The sequence below is a fragment of the Ammospiza nelsoni genome, chromosome 8 (assembly GCF_027579445.1).
Source record: "Ammospiza nelsoni isolate bAmmNel1 chromosome 8, bAmmNel1.pri, whole genome shotgun sequence".
NCBI classification, from domain to species: Eukaryota; Metazoa; Chordata; class Aves; order Passeriformes; family Passerellidae; genus Ammospiza; species Ammospiza nelsoni.
This window is the reverse complement of record NC_080640.1, coordinates 14213948-14236617: the sequence shown is the minus strand read 5'-3', so window position 1 is coordinate 14236617 and position 22670 is coordinate 14213948. Positions and strand designations below refer to the sequence as shown.

Sequence of the window (22670 nt, the reverse complement as noted above, 5' to 3'; positions counted from 1 at the left end):
GGGTCATACACAGACTGAGGTCTTTCTAACTCCATCTTTTCCCTGTGAATAGAGCCCTTTTTTATGTCTTTCAGCCAGTTTTCAGCCCAGGTGATGGGGTTTCTAGTCCACAGCAGTCTGAAAAAGTAATTTCTGCTCAGTTTTTAAGTGTGGTGCTTAACTCCAAACATCTGCCATCCCCAGAGAACGCTGCTTTGTAATTTTGTCTTAAAAAGTAATCTGTGTAAACCCCACCACTGCCTGCTACTCACAGATCTGCTCTCCACCCCGCAGCCAGTGGTTGGATAGTGTGTAAGTGATCTGAGTGATTTTGAACATTCCCTGGAGATTATCTCTGCCCCAGCACCTTCCAGTCACCGTGGGTGTGCAGAAATGCCTCATGCCTCCTTACCCAGTCACACAATGTTGGGGTGCCTGGCATGTTCCTGTGCTTGGCTGGGGACATAGCTGGGACTGCAGGCCTGGGAGAGGGCTGACACAGGAGGTTCTTCTCGTTGAATGCATTTGCAAGTTGAGCCTGTAACAAAATTCTGCTCTGGGACAGTTAGGGACTTGGAGCAGTGAGACACAAAATCCTCTCCAAGCACTCATGCATGCTGCACATGTGCCAGGTGCTCTGTCAGAGGCTGTTAGCCCACGGCATCCTTTGGGGTTGCTCCTGCATTCCAGTACCCAAGTGAATCAGCCACTACAACTGCTGCAGGTGCTCACTGCTGCAGATGAGATGCATGTCAGGGAGAAAGCAGGCCTGGAAAGGTGAATCCACCTTTCCTCAGAGCCCAGGTCTTCAGCTCATTGTGCATCCCAGCACCCACAGCTGCTCTGAGGTCTGCAGGGAGGGAGAGGGCTCTGTGCAACTCTGGTGAAATCCGAGTGCATGAAGTTCCAATGAGGGATCAGAGGCAATGAGTCAGCCCCACCAGCCCCAGCCAGAGCTGCTGCTGTTCCTGGGAACCTCCATCCCCCCAACGTGGCTCTGACATTCTCTGGGGCTTGCTGGGGTGAGTGGCTGATACACAATGCAGATTTGGGAGAAGGTTCATAAAGTTTCTCTTGCAAAGCCTGTTTATCAGAAAAAGGGCTGGCCCAGGGGTATGCCAGTGCATGCTGCAGCAGGCATCCTGCTCCCTGCAAGACTGGCAGGAGCCTCTGGGAGATGTACAAGGGCTGCCATTTCCCTTTGCATGGAGGAGAGGTGACAGCCCAAGACTCTCCCTCAGGAGGAGCAGGTTGGGATTCCCTCTTGACATAGGATGTGTGCAGCCAGGACAGAATGCTTCACCTTATGTCCCAGAGCCAGGAGACAGCAGTGAGACATTTCAGAGCCTTCCTCTCACACTTAGAGACAGATGATTCACATTGTTATGGGCAGCACTGTAGCTGTACTTCATAAAATCAAGCACATGGAGAGCAGGAATCCCTGTATGGGAAACACTCCCTGGCATTCCTAGGCCAGAAGGTATTTCTGTGAGAGCAGGACTTCCTCTGCTGCTAACAGCCACAACTCTCTTGACAGAGGGATTCAGCTGAGGATTTTTCTGGAAGAGCAAGCAAGGAAGGTGTAGGTTGTGCAAGAGGGCTGCAAAGCCTTTGCAGGTGGCATTTCGCTCCCAGCCTTTAGAATACTACCCCCAGAGTTTCACCAGCAAAAGTTAAGAAATCGCAAAACTTCCCATGGCTCCTGAAGTGCAGGATGCTCAGTGTTTAGGGTGTGTCCACCTTACATCCTGTTTTGGAGACTGAAATCTGCCAGACTGAGCATCTGCCAGACAGGCATGGCCAGAGGGCCACGACAGGACAGGGTGCAAGCAGGGACTCCTCAGAGCAAAGGAAGCATCTTGGTATGGGGCACCAGCAGAACAGGAGGACATGGTTGGGGACAGAGACACTTCCAACTTCTGACCTTGTCTTCTTATTTCCCTTCCAGTTACTACATAGATGGTCGAGTGGCCAAGGTGACAGACTTCCTGAAAACACGGCTGTTAGACACTCTGTCAGACCAGATCAGGAAAATCCAGAAGGTGAGCAAGGCAAAGGGTCTGCAGGGCTGAGGGGACAGCGTGGCTGCAGTGCCTGCCTGGGGCACAGCTCGTGGCCAGGGCTCAGCATGCACAGCTCCCAGGGCAGCTGGGCTGGGGCAGGGAGGGAGAGTGGCTGCTCTGCTCCCAGGGAAAGTGCAGCCAGCCCTGTTCAGGGCAGGACTGAGACACCAGGCAGCACAAAGCCTGGCCCCAGGGTGGGGTGTGTGCTGGGCTGTGAGGGAAGTGCCCACAGGCTGCAGCACAGCATGGGCTGTGCAGGTGTGCTGGGACACAGGGCAGCAGAAAACACCATGCAATGCAAGGCCCTGCCAAGGCAGCCACTGGCTTGAGACTCCCATCTGTCTGTAATGAGGGTGAAACTGAGCCTGCTCCCCAGAACAAGGAGAGGAGGGAGCAGCCAGATGGTACCAAACCTCCCTGAGCGCAGCCAGTGCCATGTGTGCTCAGGAGGGGCTCCTACCACCACATCTTGCTCACAGTATGCCTGGGAATGTTGCTTGCAAAGCAGTGACAGTTGCATTCCCAGAGTGATCCTCACTGGTGGAGAATTGTGACCATTATGAACTAGTGTCCTTTTTTCCTGATAATCATGCTTTGACTGTGTCAGAAAACCCAGCTGTTGCTGGCCCGTGGTGTCAGAGTCCATGGCTGGCTCGTGAGTGCTCCTTTCCTCCCTGTCCAGGGGATCCAGCTCACATCTCTAACAATGGGATACATGGCAGGGGCTCTGCAAGGTCCCTCTGCTTTGGCTGATAGAGGGGCCAGGGCTGAGACTGACACACTCAGCTGTCAGTCCTGGAAGAAATAAGGAACACCTAGTGAGTGAAAAAGGCCTTAGGGACTAGAGGAGATGTCCATCCATCTGTCTTGTCTAGATTTTCAAATCTTACCACTCACCACAATGTCTCACTTGTAATTCCTGCAGGGAGAAACCATAGAATGAGTAAACAACTCAAAGAGGCCCTGGGAAAGGGGATGAGAGGGTCAGTGCAGCAGAGCTGGAGGAGAGAAGCTCCTTGCTGAGCCCTCTCGCACAAGCTGGGAGTCATCCATGTGTGTGGATGATACTCCTGCTGTGGGGGAGGCATGGCACAATGGAATCACAGTGGGGCAAGCGAGCGGCACCAGCTGACCCAGCCCCCACAGGTACAATGCATTGCCAAAAGTGGTGACATGTATCCCACCCCTGCTGCAGGTTGGAACCTGCTGGGAACGGAGTGGGAATCCATCCACTCCCAGAGCAGAAGCAGCCAGGAGCTGCCCTTGGTGCAGTTTAGGGGAGCCCTCTCACCCATGGGCCAGAATTTGGTGTGCACAGGGTAGGGCTGGGGAGGGCTCTCCTGGGAATGCCAGTGAGGCTGAGCAAAAGCACAGCACTGGGTGCTAATGGCCTCCAGCTTGGCTCTGAGTCCCTGCATCCTGCCGGGGCTGATTAGAGCAGCTGGACTTGTCCACTTGCCTGTTTTATTGCTTCCTCTCCAGCCGGGAAGGTGGCGGGCTTAGATAATTACAGGCAGGATGCCAACACCTCTGGGGCTTCAGGCAGGGCTGCCGGCTCTCACAGGCTGTGAGTGGGAGGCAGCCCAGAGCTGGCCTATTTAACATCTTTGAGGGATCCCAGTCCATCCAGCACATTCCAGCGCTCCTCACTAACAGGGCAGGATCCATCAGGCTGCTCAGAGCATTCCTGGGTTTGCAGACATCTGGTCTTGGGAGCTTGTCACCCAGCCTGGAGAAGTGCGACTGCAGGAGAGGGGACAGGGTGTGGTGCCGAAGGTTCTCGGGTTGGGAGAGGGCAGCTCTGGCCAGCTGAACATCCCACAGGTGTCTGCACTGCTGAAGGGTGGGCCAGCATGCTCAAACCTGCATGTCCCACCTGTGCCATGGACCACTCAGGTGCCAAAGCAGCCCCTGCTCAGCTGTGGCACTGACTGTCCCATTGGGGCTCAGGGGCTACCCACGGATGGCAGCCACCTTGACAGGTGCTAAGGTGACATGAGAGGGCAGTGTGTGGGCCAGAGTGCATGGGGACACCACAGGGGAAGAGCAGGATCTGGGACTGGGAACATGAGAGTACGTTTGGGAGCAGCTCCAGAAGATACGAGTGGACGTGTTGGCAGTGGAAGGAAAGAGTGAGGAATAGTGTCCCCCCACCCAGCCAAGGTAAGGACACAGAGAGACATGCCATGGCCAGGCAGGCACTGACTGTCCAGCAGCAGCACCACCAAAGGTCTGCACAAGTCTTCCCATGAGACAAGAGATGTCTGGCTTGGCTTTAAGTCACAGGTGCAGCAGAGTAATTTTTGTTGCTTTTGTCTCTCACGCAGGTAGTGAACACGTACACACCAGGGAAGAAGATCTGGCTGGAAGGTGTTGGCATGACCTCAGCTGGAGGCATGAACAACCTCTCCGACTCATATGCAGCTGGGTTCCTGTGAGTGACACTGGCTTGCCACCCCCAGGGCACTGCCACCCCATGGGCTCTGCAGGCTGAGGTGCTGCAAAGGCACTGCAGCTGGAAGAGGGCAAACTCCAGGCCCAGAGACCCCCTCAGTACTCCCTGGCAGCCTGAGTATTGTTAAATTCTCCATTTAATACCTATTAGCCCTCCTCAGCTCTGCTTTCCATTTTCTCTCCTTTGAAGAAACCATTCCTGGTTCCTGGGGCTTGTCCACTGGCACAGCCCCATGGCCTGGACATCCTGCTGCAAAGCCCCAGTCCAGACCTTCAGAGCTGGCTGTGATCATGAAAGATGGAGGAAGATTATCTAAGTTTGCAGGGAAGCACAGGGACATGCCTAGGCTATCAGGCTGTGGCAGGCTGTAAGAATTGAAGATCTTGCCCAGGGAGTGTGAGAAGACAGGCCAGTGCAAAGGTCTGCTATGCCCTGCTCAGACAGAGGGTGCAGAGTGCTGACAGGCTGGGGGAGCACCTCTGGGCAGAGGGCTGAGATATTGGGGTGCACACAGGGGCTAAGGCACAGGTTTGGGACGTGCAAGCTGGGCACAGCTGGGGCAGGGGAAGAGACATGCAGAGTTTCTGGGACAGGGATAGTGGGATCCAGTTCATAACACCACCAGGAGGCTTCAGCTCAGGTGCTGGAGCAGGGATCAGGTCGTATGCATGAGAGCAGCTGTGCCACTGGGACCAGGCAGTCCCCCCCAGTGTTCCCCCCCTCCATGGTGCCCCCTGCCCCTCCATGGTGCCCTGGCTCTGTTCCCTCTGTCCCCAGGTGGCTGAACACGCTGGGGCTGCTGGCCAGCCAGGGCATCGACGTGGTGGTGCGCCACTCCTTCCTCGACCACGGCCACAACCACCTGGTGGACCAGAACTTCAACCCCTTGCCGGTAGGTCTGCCCAGGGCTGTCGTGCTGCTGCTGGCTGCTCCCTGCACGTTTGGGGGGATTCTCTCCTTGTGGTCTCTCTGAAGTCTGCTGGGAAATGAATTTTCCAGGTCTGTTCCTGACAGTGCTAATAGGAGATGTTGGTTCATGTCAAGTGCAACATGCTGGAGGCAGATGGGAGAGCAATACCTCTGTAGCTGAAATTTTCTCTGATGCCCCAGGGCTGTGGCACAGGAGGGAGGCTGGTACCACTGAGGGGCACCAGGGCAGGCTGGAGAGTTGGAGGGGTGGATGGGGTGCTGGCCGAGGGAAGCCAGGCTGGACCATCAGCACCAAGGTGAAAGCTCCACAGTGAGCAGTGATCTCATCAGTGCCCCACAACATCCCTCACTCCTCAGCAACACCTGGGCAGAGGGGAACTCCCAGAACACATGGTGCTGATAAGGAAACCATATGAAAAATCCTGTTAAAAGCAGCAGGTTTCCTTTTCCTATGGGGGTTAGTAAATATACTGCCTTGCAAGCAGAGAGCCTGGCAGAGCAGCTGGGTGCTCTGCATCTCTCCTAGAAGGGATTTATTGGTTCATGACCCAGCAGACACTGCCAGCAGGCTGGGGATCCCTGTTGGAGATGTGCACAACCCTGACACTGTGAGCCTGCCCTTGGTGCTGTGCTGGGATCTCAGGGGTGGCTGCAGGGGAGCAAAGTCTGAGGGAGCTGCATCTCAGCCGGCTCTCCCTGCTCAGGCAATGAAAACAGCATCCCTGAGCATCAGACTGGCTCCAGAGAGCAAATCAGTGAGCAGGAGAGCGTGGTCATGCCTCTACTGCTTTGGGTATCTCCTGGGGCACCTTGGTGTGTTCCCACATGCAGCCTTCCAGCAAACACACCTGCCAGCTCTGGGGCCCAGCCCAGGGGGCTTTGAGCTTTGTCTGAAATGAACCTGAGCTCACAGCTCGATGGATTTCTCCTGAAGAGCCTGGATTTCCCTGATCAAGCCACATCACCCCATTTCCCAGGGCTTCAGGGCCCCTGGATTGCTCCTGGCTGGGTGGGTGCGGGCCAGCTCCTGCCTGCTGGGTGCACAAGGGTGTGGCCAGCTCTCCTGGCACAGGTGGTAGATGATGCTCATGGCCAGCTCTCCTGGCACAGCAGGGCACAGGGTGCCCATGGCCAGCTCTCCTGGCACAGCAGGGCAGCAGTCCCAGATATCAGCTGAGAAGGAATGCAGTTCAGAATGGGATTAGAGCCAGGGAAGGAGTTAGAGGAATAAACCCCAGGCTGTTAAACATAATGGAAGTCTTTAACTTGGATTTTGGTGTTGTTTTAAAGATAAGTCTCCCAATAAGTGAGGTGCCAGTTGCTGTCATGATTGTTTCCTTACTCTCCCATGTTCGTCAGCGCTGATCCCACATCCCACCCCTGTGCTCCTGCACAAACTCAGGCAGGTGCTTCCACAACCCCTTTCCCTCCACTCCTGTGCTATAAAAGAGCCACGGACAGGTGAAAACCCACAAAGGGTTTTAAAAAGCTGCAAGCACCGTAAAGCCCGGCAAGACCGGGCGGTGACCCGCTCGGCGGGACGGCGGCTGCTCTTTTCCCGTGGGAGCTGTCAGGAGATAAAAGCCGCTGGCTGTACCTGTGCGGGGCCGGCGCTGTGAAATACAATCTGCTCATTAGCTGCTATGACAAAGAGGTTTCCGCACGCCGGCTGGGCGTGAGGCAGCTCTCAGCTGCCTGCTGAGAGAAGGGCTGCACCGCCACGGCATCAATCACAGCTCCTCGGGGAGCTGGGAGCCAGGCCCGGGCTCCCCAGAGCCGCCCTTGCACCTCCTTCTCCTCCCTACCCCTGCTGATGCCTGCTTGTCCAATAAGAGGATGGTCTCAGGTGGCAGCAGGCACCGAAGCTTTGCAGTGAAATTAGGAAGATGCTCACATCTCTGCTGGGCTTCCCATACTCAGCTGACTCACAAGCTGAGCGGCATCTTGTGCCTTTTTGGGACGTCTTGCAAGAGACGTGATCCTTGTGTGTCCCTCCAGGTCCTTCACCCATAGAAGGGCAGCTTGAGTGCCCATTCTGGTTGCCAGAATTGGCTGTCCACTGTCCCTCTGAGCTCAAGTGTTTTACTACCTTGTTATTTTTGAGATAACATTTTCATGTATGGTTGGAGTGCTTTTTCTTACTGAGTGATTGGAGCAGTCAGCTGTATAATAGTCAGAGAAGCCCTTCAAATAAAGCCTTATGCAGGTACATCAGTCTGCCTGCCTGCACTTAAACCTGTACATGTGTGGGAGTAAGGAGTGCAGGGAAGGAGGGCAGGAGCAGCACTAATATTTGCTCGTCACAGGGCAGTGCCTTTGAAATGCTGATCCAGCATACAGTACCTCTAGGACCATTTCAGGCATGCAACGTGCATACTCTATCTCTCTTTCCTTAATATCTCTCTGAAACAGTCCAGAGGGAAGCAATACATTTATTTCACCCCAGGCAGACATGAGATTTCTCTTCAGATTCTTACAGAATGTTAAAGACGTTTTTCAGTGCTCTTCCACGTGGTACTCACCTCTTTTTCTATCCATCCTTATTATTGATTTCTACTCCTTTAATGTACAATGCTGTAAGGTTATATCTATGCAGAGAAAAAAACTTGGGCATATTTCTAGGCAGGGCTTGAGGAACACATACCCCATGGAAAAGCCAAAGCTGGAAAACAGACTTCCATTTCCTGTGGCTCCTCATGGACCTTCGTCTAATGACTCTGGGCAGGGAGATACTGAGTTCAGTAGACACTTAAAGTTCTTTTCTGCATACAAGATTCATATGCAGGATGAGAAAGTCCCAGAGGGATCAAGGGTGAATGGACAGCAGGGGCTGCCTGCTCATCTGTGGTGGTAGAAGACAATATGATATTGCCTGTGAATTGATGGTGTCCTTGAGAAAGCATCACAGCAGTGCAAAGGGCTGTGCCCAATGGTGCTGTGATCAGATACTTGGATGCTGCGGGTGATTTTTCACCTCCCTGGCTTTGCCCAAAGGCACTGAGGAGAACTCAATGGGAAAGAACATCACTGTCTGTCCTGGAGGAGGGAGGACCCTGGGCTCATATCAGGTCTGTCTGACCTGTCCCGAGCATCTCCGCATTAGGGGATGGGTTGGGCCCCCTCAGTTTCCGGGCCCAAGGAGGCAAGGGGCCCTCGGTGAGGTGCCAGGAGCGGGAGCGGGTCCCCGGCCGTGCTCCGCCTGTTGCACGTACTCGCTCCCCGGTGCGCTCATTAGCGGAGCTGCCTTGGCAGGAGGCGCCGCTAATTGCAGCAGAGGGTCCCGGCCGTCCCCCGGTCTGTCCCTCTCCCGCCCCTGCGCTCCCCTGGCCAGGCCTGCGGGGGCCGGGTCCTCGCCAGCTGTGCCCATGCCCACCCCGGGCCCAGCGGGGTTCAGCCCTGCTGCTGCACCCGCCCCTCTGCACATCCCTCAGTGCCACCGCGCTGAGCCGAGCACCGGGGCAGGAGCGCGGCTGCTGCTCCCCGCGGGGACCCTCGGCTCTGGGTCACTGTCTGGGACCGTGTGCCATGCAGGCAGAGGCACAGGCCCAAGTCTGGGAGTGACAAAGGTTGGGGAGAGGGAGCAGGTTCAATGGAGCTTGCACACACACATGGAAGCTGTTCCTGAGGACTGTAAATCTGTGCGCGGGCGTCTGGCACCCCCATCTGCCCTGCACGCTAGAGCACTGAATCTGGTGGGAGTGATGCCTGCAGACAGGGAAGGGGTGGGAGAGGCAGGGATTGGCAGGAACTGTTGTTAGAGGATGTTTGCTCTGGCCACAGATGGGAGGGATGAAGTCCCGGGCAGTTCAGGTGTGCACTGGGGAAAAGCTCTCCCATGCAATGTCAAGCTAAAGCATGGTCTGCTGAAGGGCAGAGAGGAAATAGTGCCCTGTGGAAGTCTTCCAGAGAGCCTTGGCACAACTGCCTGGAGCAGGTTTGAGCAGAGCATTCACTCCCCTGCCCTGTCCTTTCCATTATGTCTCAGGGACTGAGGCATTGTCTGCTTTCTGCACCCTTTCTCCTTCCAGGAGTTCCAGGTTGGCTCTGAGGATTGTTGGATCCATGAATGAGGAGACAGATTTAAAGCAGCTAAACTCTGCTTTAACAGTGGGTTAAGGAGCCTTTCCCTCTTGGTGCACTCTGAAGTGCATATTCATGGACTCTCAAATGGATCAAAGCTATGCTAGCAGCTCTGGCACCCACCCACTGGAGCTGCAAGACATGTGCAGAGCTGGATCTGGGCTGTTCCTCCTGTACTGGAGTCTGGGGCAGAAACAAAATCTATCTGGGACTGGCAGCAGCAGCTTGGTCTTGCAAGGATGGACACAGCCACGCCTCACATCTCCAGAGGCACCATGGTAGTGCTAAACCTGCCCAGCTTGGTCACAGAGCCAGCCCAGGGCTGTGGACGAGGTGGGACAGAAAGACCATTCCCAGAGTGGATTGGTGCTCTGGAAGAACAGGAAACAGAAGAATTGCATTTGGTTTCCAAGCCCTCTGATCTGGCAACTCCGCTCCCTTCCTGTAGCCTGCATGGCCTGGACCCTGTTAGGGAGAGGTGATGACAAAAGAGAGATTTGGCTGTTCCTCCATCCGCTCAGATCCCAAGAAGGTGGGGAGGCCACTGGCTGGAGGCAGGCTGTGCTGGGCAGTAGGCAGGGTTCACGTCCTACTCAGCACTCTCCTGTTTGCTGGGCAGGCTGTCCCCTCGGTGCCACCGATGCCTGGCAGCAATTCCTGTGGCTGCCACTCCCACTGTAAGAATTCTGCTGCAGATCACTTGCTTGAGAAGAAAGCTGCAGGAAGATGTAAAGGCATAAGGCAACGCAGGAGAGAGTGGTGTGAGATGAAGTGTTTGCAGCCGTTAGAGCAGGAAGGAAGAGGATCAGCACAGGGAAAGCAGCAGATGCCCAGGCAGAGACGTCAGCAGCTTCAGAGGACTGGTGGTGGGGCACTGCTGGGATGTGGCTCAGCAAAAGAGGGATTGGCCAGCATCAGCTGACCTTTCATGGGCAGTGGTGTCTGGATCAAAGCAAAGGTCTGTCCTGCCCAGCAGGGGCAGAGCAGAGGGAAGAGGCAAGGGGCCCCTTGGGCAGCATGTCTGTGTGCTGCCTCCTCCTCCCCTGGTGGTGCCTCTGGCAGGTTAGTCCACTTTAAGCCTCCTTGTTTGGGGCTAGAAGGAACCTTGTCCCCATTCACAGACCATCTCTGGAGTGTCCCCTGTGGTGCTCACCCGCAGACTCCCCAGTACAGCAGCAAACGTTATAGGGACTGCTCATTTCTCCACAACCTCCACACACAAAACAGCAAACAGATCATGTCCCTGAGGGTGGGGGCATGAGAGCTCATGAAGGCAGCACTAGTGTCTGAAGCTGATCATTTTGACTTCAGAAAATGTTGTTCCCTTTGAGATGAGGCCCTGCCCCACTCTGCTTGTCACAGGACCTTGCAAGGGGTTTGGCTGAGAAAACCTTGAACTCCCACTTAAGAAGCACATAAAACTCAGGGATAATGTTAAAAGCAGCATTATCCAGCCTTGCTGGAGGAACAAGCAGCTATGGCTTGAACAGGATGTAAGGACCTCCGTGGGGAGAAAGCTTTGGATGCTGAGAATCTCTTTAATCTTGTGGAAAAGGCAAGAACAAGAACCACTGGTTGGAAGCTGAAGCCAGACAAATTCAAGACACAAATAAGGAGTGGGGCTGTTAACAGTGTGGATATATAAGTGCTGGAACAGGCTCCCTGGGAAGTGGCAGCTTCTCCATCCCTCCGGATCTTCACAACCACAATCACTACTTTTCTGTAGGATGCTTTTGTCAAAAACAAGCCATCAGGCTCAACAAAGGGGTGAAAGAGCAAAGCCCTCTGTCCTGTGGTGTCCAGACCAGCCAGCCCTTATCTCCAAACAGGTTGCTTGGACTGTGGAAAAATGCAGATGGAGGTGCAGGACTGCAGCTCTCTGTAACAGGCTGCTGAAACTCGAGTGTGCATAAGGCACAGAGGAAGAAATTGTTTGAAATACAACTGTCTTTGTTGGTTACAGTTCCCAGGAGACTGAAGGGCTATGGCTCTTTTGCTCTGGTTTTCTGGTTATGGAAACATCTCACACGTGGAGAGCACAGAGCTGAACAAATTCAGGTGGGCAGCAGAGCTGCTTTGCTGTCTGTAGGAGAGAGTGCAAGGATAACTCCTGCCCTTCTCATGATGGCTCTGCAGACAGAAGGGTCTGGCTAACAGCTCTGCCTCAGAGCCTGCCTAATCAACCTTGTTTCCAAAAGCTAAAGTCTCTAAAACTTCTGCAATGAAGTAAACTGTGCCAAGAGATCACATAGGACCCTCTGGGCTTTCCCTCTCTAGTGGAAAACTTGTATGTCTTCACTGTCCCCATGGGGCTCAGAAGGTGAGGCTCCCTTCTGCACATCAGCTCACTCAACACAAGCTCCCCTCCTGCCCACAAATCAGGGGTCCCAGACAGGAGAGCTTCTGAGGCACAGGAAGGCTCTGCCTTCAGGTGCTCCTCACCTGCAGTACGGCTTGATGGCTCTGCAAAGCATTTAAACCAAGAAAGATCCCTTGATTCCCATGGGACTAATAACAAACCAGATTTCTCCCTGCTATCCCTCCTCTACTGCTGCAGCTGTATTCCTCAGCCCTCACAACAAGAGTCTTCTGTGACTCCAAAAGACAAATCCTTTCTGCAGTTGCACTGGTTGGACAAACCTGTCTCCCTGGGCCTGGCTGAGGCTGCCCCTGACAGGATGTCCAGCACCACACTTTGCAAGGGGTATGTGGGCACTGCCAGCCGGGGGAACTTGCTTGCACAGGGTGTGCCACATGGCAGCAGGTGCCAGCTGCTGTCAGGGCTGAGGAAGAGGTCACTGCTCAATGGAAAAGCCACCCTGGTTGCAGCTGGGTTTCAAGAACAACTATTTCCCAAGCTGGTACCATTGAACTGGAGCTGGTAGCTCTGGGAAGCCCAGCAGCCCTGGCATGGTTTTGGCTGGGCTTCACTCATGCCAGCGGAAGGAGCAGCCCTGGAGCACCAGCCCAGCTGGGGAAAGTGTCTGCCCTCAGTAGGTTTGTTTCAGTCATGCTAGGTGTGTGTGTGTAATTCATCATCCAAGTGCTTGGTGTCACCAGGCCCTGGTAATTTATTGCAAATAACATGATTTGGGCCCCTCACACAAGCAAATTTGCGATGATGCGAAAAGCTGCAGCTGTCCTCAGTGCTTCCCTGCAGTGAGCTGAAGAGCTCAAGTGCCTTGAGGCCAGTGCTGATGTCTCCTGTTCAAACCCTGGGTCATTTTTCTGGCCCTCCTTTGAACTCTCTCTGGTATTTTCACATCCTTCTTGAAACTGAGACTTTGGAGCTAGCTTTGCCAGCAAGGCGAGGTAAAAGCACTGCTCTCCCCTCATCTCCTGCAGATGTTGGAGGGACACAGTGGTTCCTGCACTGCCCTGGAGGCACTAACTGTGCTGAAATACTGCACATTCACCCTAAATCACTGCTGACTATCTTACCCATCCCATGGCACCTGCACGGTTTTTCTCAGAAAAGCTGTGTACCCTTAGCTGGGCCAGAGGCTCCATCTTCCCAGCACCACCTGCCGTGCCTGGAGCAGCAGCGGGGCCAGAGGCCCATCCTGCAGAACAGCAGGCGAGGGCCTGAGCCTGCCCTTTCCCTTCCCACAACCCTGCTTCATTTACCACACACCTCCCAGCTCCTGCAGCGGATGAGAGGGGGGCCCACACAGCCTCAGCTCCCTCCCCGGGGCCTGGGGCCCATCCTGTGTGCCGTGCGAGGCCGTGCCCTGCAGGAAAAAGCTGTGTGTGGTGACGTAATTAAGGCTGCATCACTTATGCATGTGTATAGGGCCTAAGCATTTCCTCTTTCTTGAGCTTGGCTTCCCCATGCTCCACAGGAGGCTTTAAAATGGGGGAAATACCTCTGGGAAGCTGAGCACCCTCAGCAGTCCCAAAAGGCAGTGTGCCACAAATAGAGACAAAGAGCAGGGGAGAGTTCTGATGTGCTCCAGCTCTGTGTAGAGAGTGGGGGAAGAGCCTGCTCCAGAGACATCACCAGCCTGTGAGCATCAGCTGGAGCTGGTGTGCAGGTCCACAGCACGGCTGTGTGTTGGTCCATGGGTATGTGCAAGGACGCTCATGCTGCTTCCCATGCTCTGCAACCCAGCCACGATCTGAGCTCCTTAAGAGGGTACTCGTGTCTCTCAGCATGGGCAGTGAATTCCTCCCTGAATCTCTTTCCTGGAAACATCCATGCCATTATGGCTTGGAGTGCACAAAAAGAGCTCATCCCAAGGCAGACATCTGGCACACAACATTTTCACCCCAACAGCCAAAATTTCGCCAGGCTGCAAGCAGGGGAGCCAGCCTTTCCTGCCCACGCCCTCTGTGAGTAGGGGGGGGCTGTTGTGCTGCTGACTGTCCCCTCTGCCCCCCAGGACTACTGGCTGTCCCTGCTTTACAAGCGCCTCATTGGTCCCAAGGTGCTGGCGATCCACGTGGCCGGCCTGCAGAGGAAGCCCCGGCCCGGCAGAGTCATCCGCGACAAGCTCCGCATCTACGCGCACTGCACCAGCTACCACAAGTGAGCGGAGCGAGGAGGGCTCAGGGTCACAGGGTGGGATCAGTGGCACCCACAGGAGGTGGGGGCCAGCAAGGACACGCTGGGTGCAGGTCGCCTTCCCAGGATGCTCGCTCGGGTCCTGCTCTGGCCGCTGTTACAGTGCAGTGCGAGAATGGCCATGCCTCCGATGAAAATGGTGGCGAGCCCGCGCCTGGGAACGGGGCCGGTGGTGCCGGAGCCGCCGGGCAGCGGACATCAAGGGAGTGGATTTCACACGAGGGGCCCCGCTCGCTCGCTCGGGTTACCCGGGCCGGGCTGCTGGGGAGCCTGGCCTGGTTATTGTTTCTCTGATAAGGTCTTTGAAAGCACCTCAGCGAGCCGGGGGGGCGGCCACCTCCTCCGCGGACACAAGTTGCTATTGTGGAGGAGGAGAGACTGTTTCTTTACACAGTCCAGATGCTTTCAACATGCCTCCAGCTCGGTAGGAAACCTTGTCTAGTAACTGACAGGTGCAAAGTGCTTTATAGCCTTTGTTTGGGACTGCCCGATTAGGCAGGGACAGAGGATCAGTGTCTGGACCTGTCTGTCAGATGCCTGGGGTGGCGGGGGCAGACGCACAGAGCTCCCCTCCGTTCTCAGCCTCCTCCTTGCAAGGTTTGGGGGGATGGGGGGCTGGGGCCGTCCTGGGACTGACACTCTGTTCTTGCCCCCCCCCCCCCCTCTGGACACTGTGGCAGCGTTCTCTTGTGCCGTGTCACTGCTGGCTAAAGAGGGGGGTCGAAAGGTGTCGCCTCAGAACCAGGCTTCATGATGGGAAGGTGGCATCTCCCCGTGAAGGGGCAGCAGGATATGATGTGAATCTGGATGCCTGCACGAGGCCAGTTCTTACAGAGACCCCCAAGCCCCTTCCTGGAGGCAATGCTCGCTGAGGACATGGCAGTGCAGCCCTCACCTCCCACTCTCCCCTTTGCAGTCACAACTATGTCCGGGGATCCATCACCCTTTACATCATCAACCTCCACCGCTCCCGGAAGAAAATCAAGCTGGCAGGGACGCTGCGGGATAAGATTGTCCACCAGTACCTGCTGCAGCCCTATGGCAAGGATGGGCTGCACTCCAAGTAAGTTTGATGCCGGTGGCTGGGACTGCCACCACTGTCGCACCCTCAGTGCCACTGCGCTGACCCTCTCCTGGTCCCTCAGGTCGGTCCAGCTCAACGGGCAGCCGCTGGCCATGGTGGATGACGGGACTCTCCCCGAGCTGAAGCCTCGCCCGCTGCGGGCCGGCCGCACCCTGGTCATCCCCCCGCTGACTATGAGCTTCTACGTGGTGAAGAATGTGAACGCGCTGGCCTGTCGGTACCGATAGCCTGGGCCCAGCAGGGACTCGCCAGCCCCGCTCCTGCCCCTGTGCACTGCCCAGGTCACGCTGCCTCCTCGGCAGCCCACGCAGCCTCGCCGTTGGGCCGTGCTGGGCAGCTCCACGCCGTGCCCTCATCCTCACCCCCAGGATGTCCTCCCGCTTGGGACCATCCTGCCCTGTGACCGCAGAGCTCCACGTGCCCTGGCCACCATCCCGCCAGAGCAGTGCGACAGCCAACTTGCAGGGCCTGCCATCCGCCGTCCTGTGAGCTGCGAGAAGCAGCCGGGCCCTGATGCCCACTGGCTGCAGGGAAGGTTGGGGTGCTGAGCCCCGGTATATCCCGGGACGAACACCCTCCCCGACCCCCTGGTCCCGCTGCCCCTCGGGACGACCCCTGCAGCAGCCGGACCCCCTCCCCGGCGGCGGGCAGTGCTCCGGTGCAGCAAGCGCATGGAAGCAGCTCCCTCTGCTGCCGCCGGGATGCCGCCAGCCGGCCTGGCCCGCCGCGGGATGCGCCGGGCGGGGCGGGGCGGGGCAGGGGAGGGGAGGAAGCGCCGGGGGCCGCCCCGGGCGAGCGAGCTCGGGCTCCGCGGCGGGAAATGTTGATAATTAAATTATACATCCCGAAGCGGCGGGCCGAGAGCGTGTCCTGCCCGGGAGAGTGGCGGTGTCGCGGGCAGGAGCAGCTGCGACGCGGCCAGGCGCTACCGGAGGTGTAATAAAGTTGGGCTCTCAACCGCGCCGGCGTCTTCTGTCCGCCGCGGACCGGGCCGGGCCGGGCGGGCGGGACCGGTGCTGCTGTCACACGGTGCAGCGCCGCGGTCGCACGGTAAGGCGCCGCTGTCACACGGTGCCGCTGTCACAGGTGCGGTGCCGCTGTCGCACGGTGCGGTGCTGGGGTCACACGGTGCCGCTGTCACACGGTGCGGTGCCGCTGTCGCACGGTGCGGTGCTGGGGTCACACGGTGCCGCTGTCACACGGTGCGGGGTCACACGGTGCGGCGCCGGGGTCACACGGTGCCTCTGTCACACGGTGCGGTGCCGCTGTCACACGGTGCGGTGCCGCTGTCACACGGTGCGGCGCCGGGGTCACACGGTGCCTCTGTCACACGGTGCGGTGCCGCTGTCACACGGTGCGGTGCCGCTGTCACACGGTGCCTCTGTCACACGGTGCGGTGCCGCTGTCACACGGTGCGGTGCCGCTGTCACACGGTGCGGCGCCGGGGTCACACGGTGCCTCTGTCACACGGTGCGGTGCCGCTGTCACACGGTGCGGCGCCGGGGTCACACGGTGCCTCTGTCACACGGTGCGGTGCCGCTGTCACACGGTGCGGTGCCGCTGTCACACGGTGCGGTGCCGCTCCGGGCCGCCGGGGGCGCTGCGCGCGTGGGCGCGGCGGTCACGCGCGGCGGAGCAGGAAGCGGCGCGGGGCGGGTGGAGCCGCCCGGTGCCGGTGTCCCGGTGCAGCCGCCCTGTCCCGGTGCCGGTGTTCCCCCCGGCCGCGGACCATGCGCTGCGTCCTGATCGCCAGCACCGCGGCCGAGCTGCTCTTCTACTGGGCCGATGCCGCCTTCCTCCGCCGGCTGCGGTCGTCCCACGCCGGGCAGGTGGGGCGGGACGGGGCGGCGCGGGTGCGGGTGCGGGAAGGGGGCGCGGGGTGCGCGGTCGCGCGTGGGCCCTGACCGGGAGAGTGTGGCGCAGGGCCCGGCGCTGGAGGACAGCCTCAACACCCTCTTCGCCCCCCTGATCATTTCCTGCGCCGCGCTGCTGGAGAAGCTCTCCGACACCTATACCTGCTTCGCCACCGAGGGCGGGCGGCACCTCCACGTCCTGCACATGGTAGGACCGGCACCGGGACCCCTGAGCGGCACCGGGGACCAGGGACCGCTTGACCCCGCTTGACCCCGCTGCCGTTTGCAGTTCGGGGACTGCCTGTACATCGCAGTGAACGGCGACGGGACGCAGAGCGAGGACGACCTGCGCCGGACGCTCTTCGTGCTGCGGCGCTTGGTGGAGGCTCACTGTGGCCTCGTCACGCTCGACTCGCACCTCATCCGCAAGGAGTGAGCAGGCACAGCCCCCGGCACAGGCTGGCATGTCGGGCTGCTGGGGGGGCTGCCCTGGGCTGCCCTCATGCAGCACTGGGGGCTGGGAGTGGGGTCTCCAGCTGGGACCCTCTCTTTGCAGCAGGACCCCCTGCCTGCTGGGCTACAGCTGGGTTTTGGTGTGTCAGTGTCCCATGCGGGGAGGTGACAGCCAGCTGTCTGTTTACCCTCTGTGACGCTGCAGGTTGCGGCCGGCTGATTCGGAGCAGCGGGAGCGCGTGTGGAGCCTGCTGCGGGGCCTGCTGGAGACCTACAGCCACCTGCGGGAGGAGGACCAGAGCTTTGCAGTGGAGGTACCAGTGATCTGCACTGTCCCTCACTTTTGGGGTGTTCCACTTTTGGTGGGAGGCTGCATGGAGTCCCAGGATGTGGGAAAAGGCAGTAGGCTGGGGACTTTAGGGCAGCTCCCTGGAGCAGTGGAAGCTCAGACCTGCCCCTAGGACTGCAAGGCTGGGGCTGAGGAAGCTCAGCAGCCTCCCCTCCTCCTGCACCCCAGGCCGTGGAGCGGCTGATCCATCCTCAGCTGTGTGAGCAGTGCATCGAGTTCCTGGAGCGACAAGTGGTGCAGCACATCAACACCAGCCCCGAGCGTGGCGGGGATGAAGTGGGCCATGCCTTCCTCCTGGTACACACCAAGCTGCTGGCCTTCTACTCCAGGTGTGCCCGGTCCCACCACGCTCCCTCCCCAGGGCAGCCGTGTGTCCTCCCAGCTGACCCTGCCCTTCTCTGTCCTGCAGCCGCAACGCCAGCTCCATCCGCCCTGCCGACCTGCTCGTCCTCATCCTCCTGGTTCAGGACCTGTACCCCAGCCAGAGTGCTGAGGAGGATCTTGGCCCACAGGTGCTTCAGAGCAGGCCTGGGGGTGCAGCAAGTCAGGGTGCTCCCATCATGGGGTGATGCCTTGACAGCTGGGGCTTAGGGGGGGTTTTCTCTCTTTTTGAAAGCCCACAGCAGGGAATGTTCTCCCTCAGGGACCCAAGAGAAGTGAGAGCATCCCTGTGAGTGGCCCTGGCTCCCATGGAGCTGCAGAGAAGGACTCAGATGACCAAGTGAGTCCTTCAGATCAGGAGTTGCAGGGTGGGATTGCTGGGAGGGCTGCCTGTATCGCCGTATGCTGACCCATTTGTTATTGCTGGCAGGACACAGATGATCTCTCTGTGCCTGAGGTGTACTACACACCTGAGCCCTCGCCAGGCGGGCACAGTACAGGTGAGTGCCCAGCTGGGCAGCAGCCGTGCCCCACACCCCCAGCCCTGCAGAGGCCCAGGGCTCTGGTGTGGGGGCTGGAAGGGTGCCCTGCCATGTTCTCTGCAGGCAGTGAGAGCTGGTCAGAGGGTGCTGAGATGCTGAGCATTGGGGAGGTGGATGCTGCAGATGTCCAGGTGAGCCCAGAGTCCTGCAACACCTCCCAGCTCCACACCTCACAGACCTGCCCCAGTGCCTTTTGCAGTTTCTGGTCCTCATCACTCTCTCTTGCTGTGCTGCAGCTGTGGGTACTCCGTGTCGCCCATGTTGTGCATATTTGTGACAGCTCTGATCTCCTTCTCTGGGCATTTTACAACGAGCTGTCACAGCAGAGAGGGAGCGGGGCTGCCTCAGAGCAGTCCAGTGTCTCCCTCTGCTGCCGCTGGGCTTTCTGGGCTGCTTCCCTGATGGATGCTGCAACACCTCACACACTGCAAGCAAACACTGGCCCCGGTTTAAGGCATTTGGAACCTTTGTCTTTGCAACAGTCTTCTTCTTCTCTGCTGCTCCTTTGGGGTCCCTGGGCACTTTCCTCACTGCTGATCTTTTGCTACATGGCCCCTCCAGCTCTTTTGATTCTGTCTTGCCTGGTTGCAGCTTTCAAGGCAATGCTGCATCCCTACAGAGCATTCTCTGTGCGAGCTCCCTCATCCCCACAGGGGACTCAGTATCTCCCCTGTCTTCCCAGATGGCAGAGGACTTGCTGCAGACCTTGGGGCCTCTGGTCCCTGAAGCTTCAAACCCCAGAAGGATCTTTCTGGATGCCAGCCTGCGGGAAGGTTACTGCCCCTTGCTGCCACACACCATGCACTGCCTCCCGCTCTGGCCAGGCATCTCCCTTGTGCTGCTGACCAAGGTGAGCTGTCTCTGAGGTGAGGGGAGCTGGGTGGGACTAGGTCCTGCCTGACCCATCTCTCCTTTCCCTGGCAGGGCCCCATGACCCAGGTGGCCATCACCTTGTACCAACTGCTGGATGGTTTCTTGGTGCTGGAGAGGAAGCTGGAAGAGGGACCAGAGGTGGGAGTCGCACGCTCCTACCCATTCCTCGCTGAGCTGCGGCAGCGCATGGACAAATTTGTGAAGAAGCTGAGTGGACAGGACATCCAGGTGGGCGTGGGGACATGAGGACCCTGTCCTGTTTTCTCCACAGCCTGACACCATCCTGTCTCTTTCTAGTTGCAGAACACCTGGTTGGACTTTAAGAACAAGATATTTTCACGGAGTGAGCCTGGGAGCTCCCTAGAGTGAGTAGCAGGAAGCCAGGGAAAATCTCTGGGACAGGCAGGGATCTGTCCCATCCTGGGGACGAGCACAGCTGTCCCTGCAGTGCTGGGGACCCAGTGTCCAAGCTCGGCTCTGTCTGTGTCCCCTGGCTCAGGCTGCTGCAGTCAGTGGCCAACGTGAAGCGGCAGCTCTGCTCCGTGTACCGCCAGCTCTTCCTGACCTCTGCTGGCCACAGCCTGTCCCAAGGGCTGCGGGACCGTGCTCAGAAACTGATGAGGTGAGTGCAGGGGGACGGTCAGCATCGCCAGGGGGCTGCCCCACACCCAGCTCTGCTGGGGCTTGTGGGTCCTGGCCTCTCACCGTGCCTCTTCTCGGCAGGGAGAAGCTGCTGGACTGGCGGGACTTCCTGCTGGTGAAGAGCAGGCGCAATATCACCATGGTGTCATACCCATCCCTGCAACTGGGGAGCCAGCCTGCCACTGGGGTGTCCCTGAGGGGGTAGCAGACGTGGGAGTGGGACCCTGTCTCCCAGCACCAGGATTAAGGGGAGGAATGTAGTGGGCAAAGGTGGTTTCCCGAGGCTCAGGGGCTGTCCTAGAAGGGCACCAAAGTTGTTGGACACCCTTAACCTATCCCACGTACCTGGAGGACTTCCCTGGCCTGGTGCACTTCATCTATGTGGACCGCACAGCTGGACAAATGATGGCACCATCACTCAGTGTGACAGAGAAGTCCAGCTCAGAGCTGGGCAAGAGTCCCCTGGCCACCTTCATCAAGAAAAAGGTACTGTTCATGGGGTAGGTGTGGGATGGGAACCGCAGAAGAGGGTGGAAATTGGAGGGGTTTCTGCTCAGGCTTCAGGTGTCCCTTGTCCCCCAGGTGTGGTCCCTGATCACGCTGGCCCGGCGATACCTGCAGAAGGGCTATACAACACTGATGCTGCAGGATGGTGACTACTGCTGCTCCTACTTCCTCTGGTTTGAGAATGAGATGGTATGTGGGGCCAGGAAGGGGCTGAGCTCTCTTTCTCTGGGGCAGGGAGCAGGGCTGCAGGCCTAGTCAGCTCTGACTGCTCAGTGGTCCCATCCCAGCTCCTGCCCTCTGCTGTCATTTCTCCCCAGGGCTACAAGCTGGAGGTGATGGAGGTACCAGTCCTGTCTGATGATTCTGCTCCCATTGGGATGCTTGCAGGGGACTACTACAGGTGAGCAGTTGCCAGCCCTGTGGTTTGGCACCAGGACTCAAAGCTGTGATGGCACACGGGTCCCTGGGGGTGATGCCAGGATGCCAGCGGAGTTGCACCAGCCCATCTCCCAGCCTGGTGCCATGGTTTTGGTGGGCTTGGGTGGCAGAGTCCGTGGGGATGTGTCCTTGCAAAGTGCTTTACAGAGGGAAGGTTGTTGGAAGGGGTTGTCTGTGTGCACTGTACCTGCCAAGCCCCTGTCTTCTCCTCCGCAGGAAGTTGCTGCGTTATTACAGCAAGAACCACCAGGCAGAGGTAGTGAAGTGCTATGAGCTGCTGACCTTGCACCTGGGCATCATCCCCTCCGAGCTGGTGGTGCAGCAGGCCTACGACTTGGCCCGGCGCCTCTGGGAGCCATCCCGCATCCCTCTGCTCTGAGCTGCCTCCAGCCGCCTTGGGGCCGGGATTAAAGTGGGTGTGTGGGTGCTCCCAGAGCCTGGGTTGCTTTCTCAGCGTCTGTGTGCCATGCTGTGGATTGTGCCTGTAGGCAGGGACAGGCAAGCCTCCCATCCTTCAGCCTGGCCAGGGCTGACACTGTCCCTTTTCCTGCTCCCCATGCTTATGACTGCCACCCAGCAGCCTCTGGGGACAGAGAGTGGGGCCGAGAGGTTGCTGGCAAATCACTGTCTTGCTGAAAAGTGCATTTCCAGAGCAGGATTTTAAATGTTAGCTTGGCATTGCTGCCAGGCTTTGGCCAGAGATTGAGATAATGTAGCCAAACCTGAGTGAAGCAATGGTCTAGGGTGCATTCCCCTTCCCCCTCACTCCCAAATGTGGGGTGCAGGGCCCTCAGAGGTTTGGCAGGCTCTGGAGAGGTGCAGCCCATCCTGCACTCCCTTTCCCACACCCAGGCACCAGTTAGCCACAGCTCTGAGCTTAGCTGGGAACAGCGAGTAAATCCCGAGGCAGCTTATGTGTTTCCCAGGCACGTCTGGGCTCAGTGCACTCCAAACCTCAAGTACAGCTGGGAATGAGGCCAGCCCCAAGGGACTCACGTAGCCACTGTCCCTTTTTGCTCCCATGCCACTCGCTGGAGCTGGGGACAGCAATTCAGGCAGCACTGGACCATGACAGGGCCTTTGCCCCATCCTGCTGAGCTGGAATTCGCCCTGCTGAGCAACAGTTCTGGATTCAAAGCCATGCTCATTCCCAAACTGCCCCTTCTGCTGCTTTCAGGGCTGTGGGGGGGGGCAAACTCCTTCTGTCCTGCCATGCTTGGCCCATCATCCCAGCCATGTGCCTCTGGCTCATCCCTGGAGCACCACAGGAGCTGGGGCAGGGGGCTCTCAGGCCCCCGCCTGCCTGCTCAGCACCGTCCTGGAGCACAGCCTGGGGACCCCCTAGCACCTGCGGAACCCCAGGCAGGATGTGGCCCCTTCTCAGCCCTGGGCTCGTCTCCGGCCCCGCTGCAAGCCCGCAGCTGAGCTGTGCCGGGTCCGCCCCTCGCTGGGGCAGCAGCAGCGGCGGGAGCCCCTG

At 58.1% G+C, this 22670-nt stretch overlaps 2 protein-coding genes across 3 annotated transcripts in view; both read left to right on the top strand.

The window, feature by feature from the left end:
• HPSE2 (heparanase 2 (inactive)) overlaps positions 1-15503 on the top strand; it is a 103751-nt gene extending 88248 nt beyond the window's left edge. The window contains exons 7-12 of the mRNA XM_059477291.1: positions 1928-2021; positions 4370-4476; positions 5275-5389; positions 13890-14035; positions 14988-15134; positions 15217-15503. Coding sequence (XP_059333274.1) covers positions 1928-2021; positions 4370-4476; positions 5275-5389; positions 13890-14035; positions 14988-15134; positions 15217-15382 — 775 coding nt within the window. The 3' untranslated portion in view covers positions 15383-15503. The remainder of the gene's footprint in view (positions 1-1927; positions 2022-4369; positions 4477-5274; positions 5390-13889; positions 14036-14987; positions 15135-15216) is intronic.
• Positions 15504-16796: 1293 nt separating this feature from the next.
• On the top strand, positions 16797-21626 carry HPS1 (HPS1 biogenesis of lysosomal organelles complex 3 subunit 1). 2 transcript variants are annotated; one of them, XM_059477072.1, is made up of 18 exons: positions 16797-16984; positions 17079-17216; positions 17298-17440; positions 17667-17775; positions 17979-18139; positions 18220-18322; positions 18454-18531; positions 18622-18691; positions 18797-18864; positions 19416-19583; positions 19658-19834; positions 19904-19971; positions 20106-20228; positions 20330-20395; positions 20590-20734; positions 20831-20944; positions 21073-21155; positions 21410-21626. In XM_059477072.1, exons 1-18 carry the CDS (start codon positions 16886-16888, stop codon positions 21570-21572), a joined length of 2076 nt encoding a protein of 691 aa, XP_059333055.1. In that variant the 5' UTR covers positions 16797-16885; the 3' UTR covers positions 21573-21626. The 2 variants fall into 2 exon arrangements, with proteins under 2 accessions (XP_059333055.1, XP_059333054.1); XM_059477071.1 differs by having other exon boundaries at positions 18427-18531.
• The last annotated feature ends 1044 nt before the right edge of the window (positions 21627-22670 follow it).

What these genes read in the sequence shown, in the direction of transcription:
- HPS1 (XM_059477071.1), top strand. Translation starts at nt 16,886, where the DNA reads ATGCGCTGCGTCCTGATCGCCAGCACCGCGGCCGAGCTGCTCTTCTAC. An exon ending in TGAGTGGACAGGACATCCAG is followed by an intron (nt 19,835 to 19,903) that starts GTGGGCGTGGGG and finishes GTCTCTTTCTAG; the next exon opens with TTGCAGAACACCTGGTTGGA. An exon ending in CTTGCAGGGGACTACTACAG is followed by an intron (nt 21,156 to 21,409) that starts GTGAGCAGTTGC and finishes TCTCCTCCGCAG; the next exon opens with GAAGTTGCTGCGTTATTACA.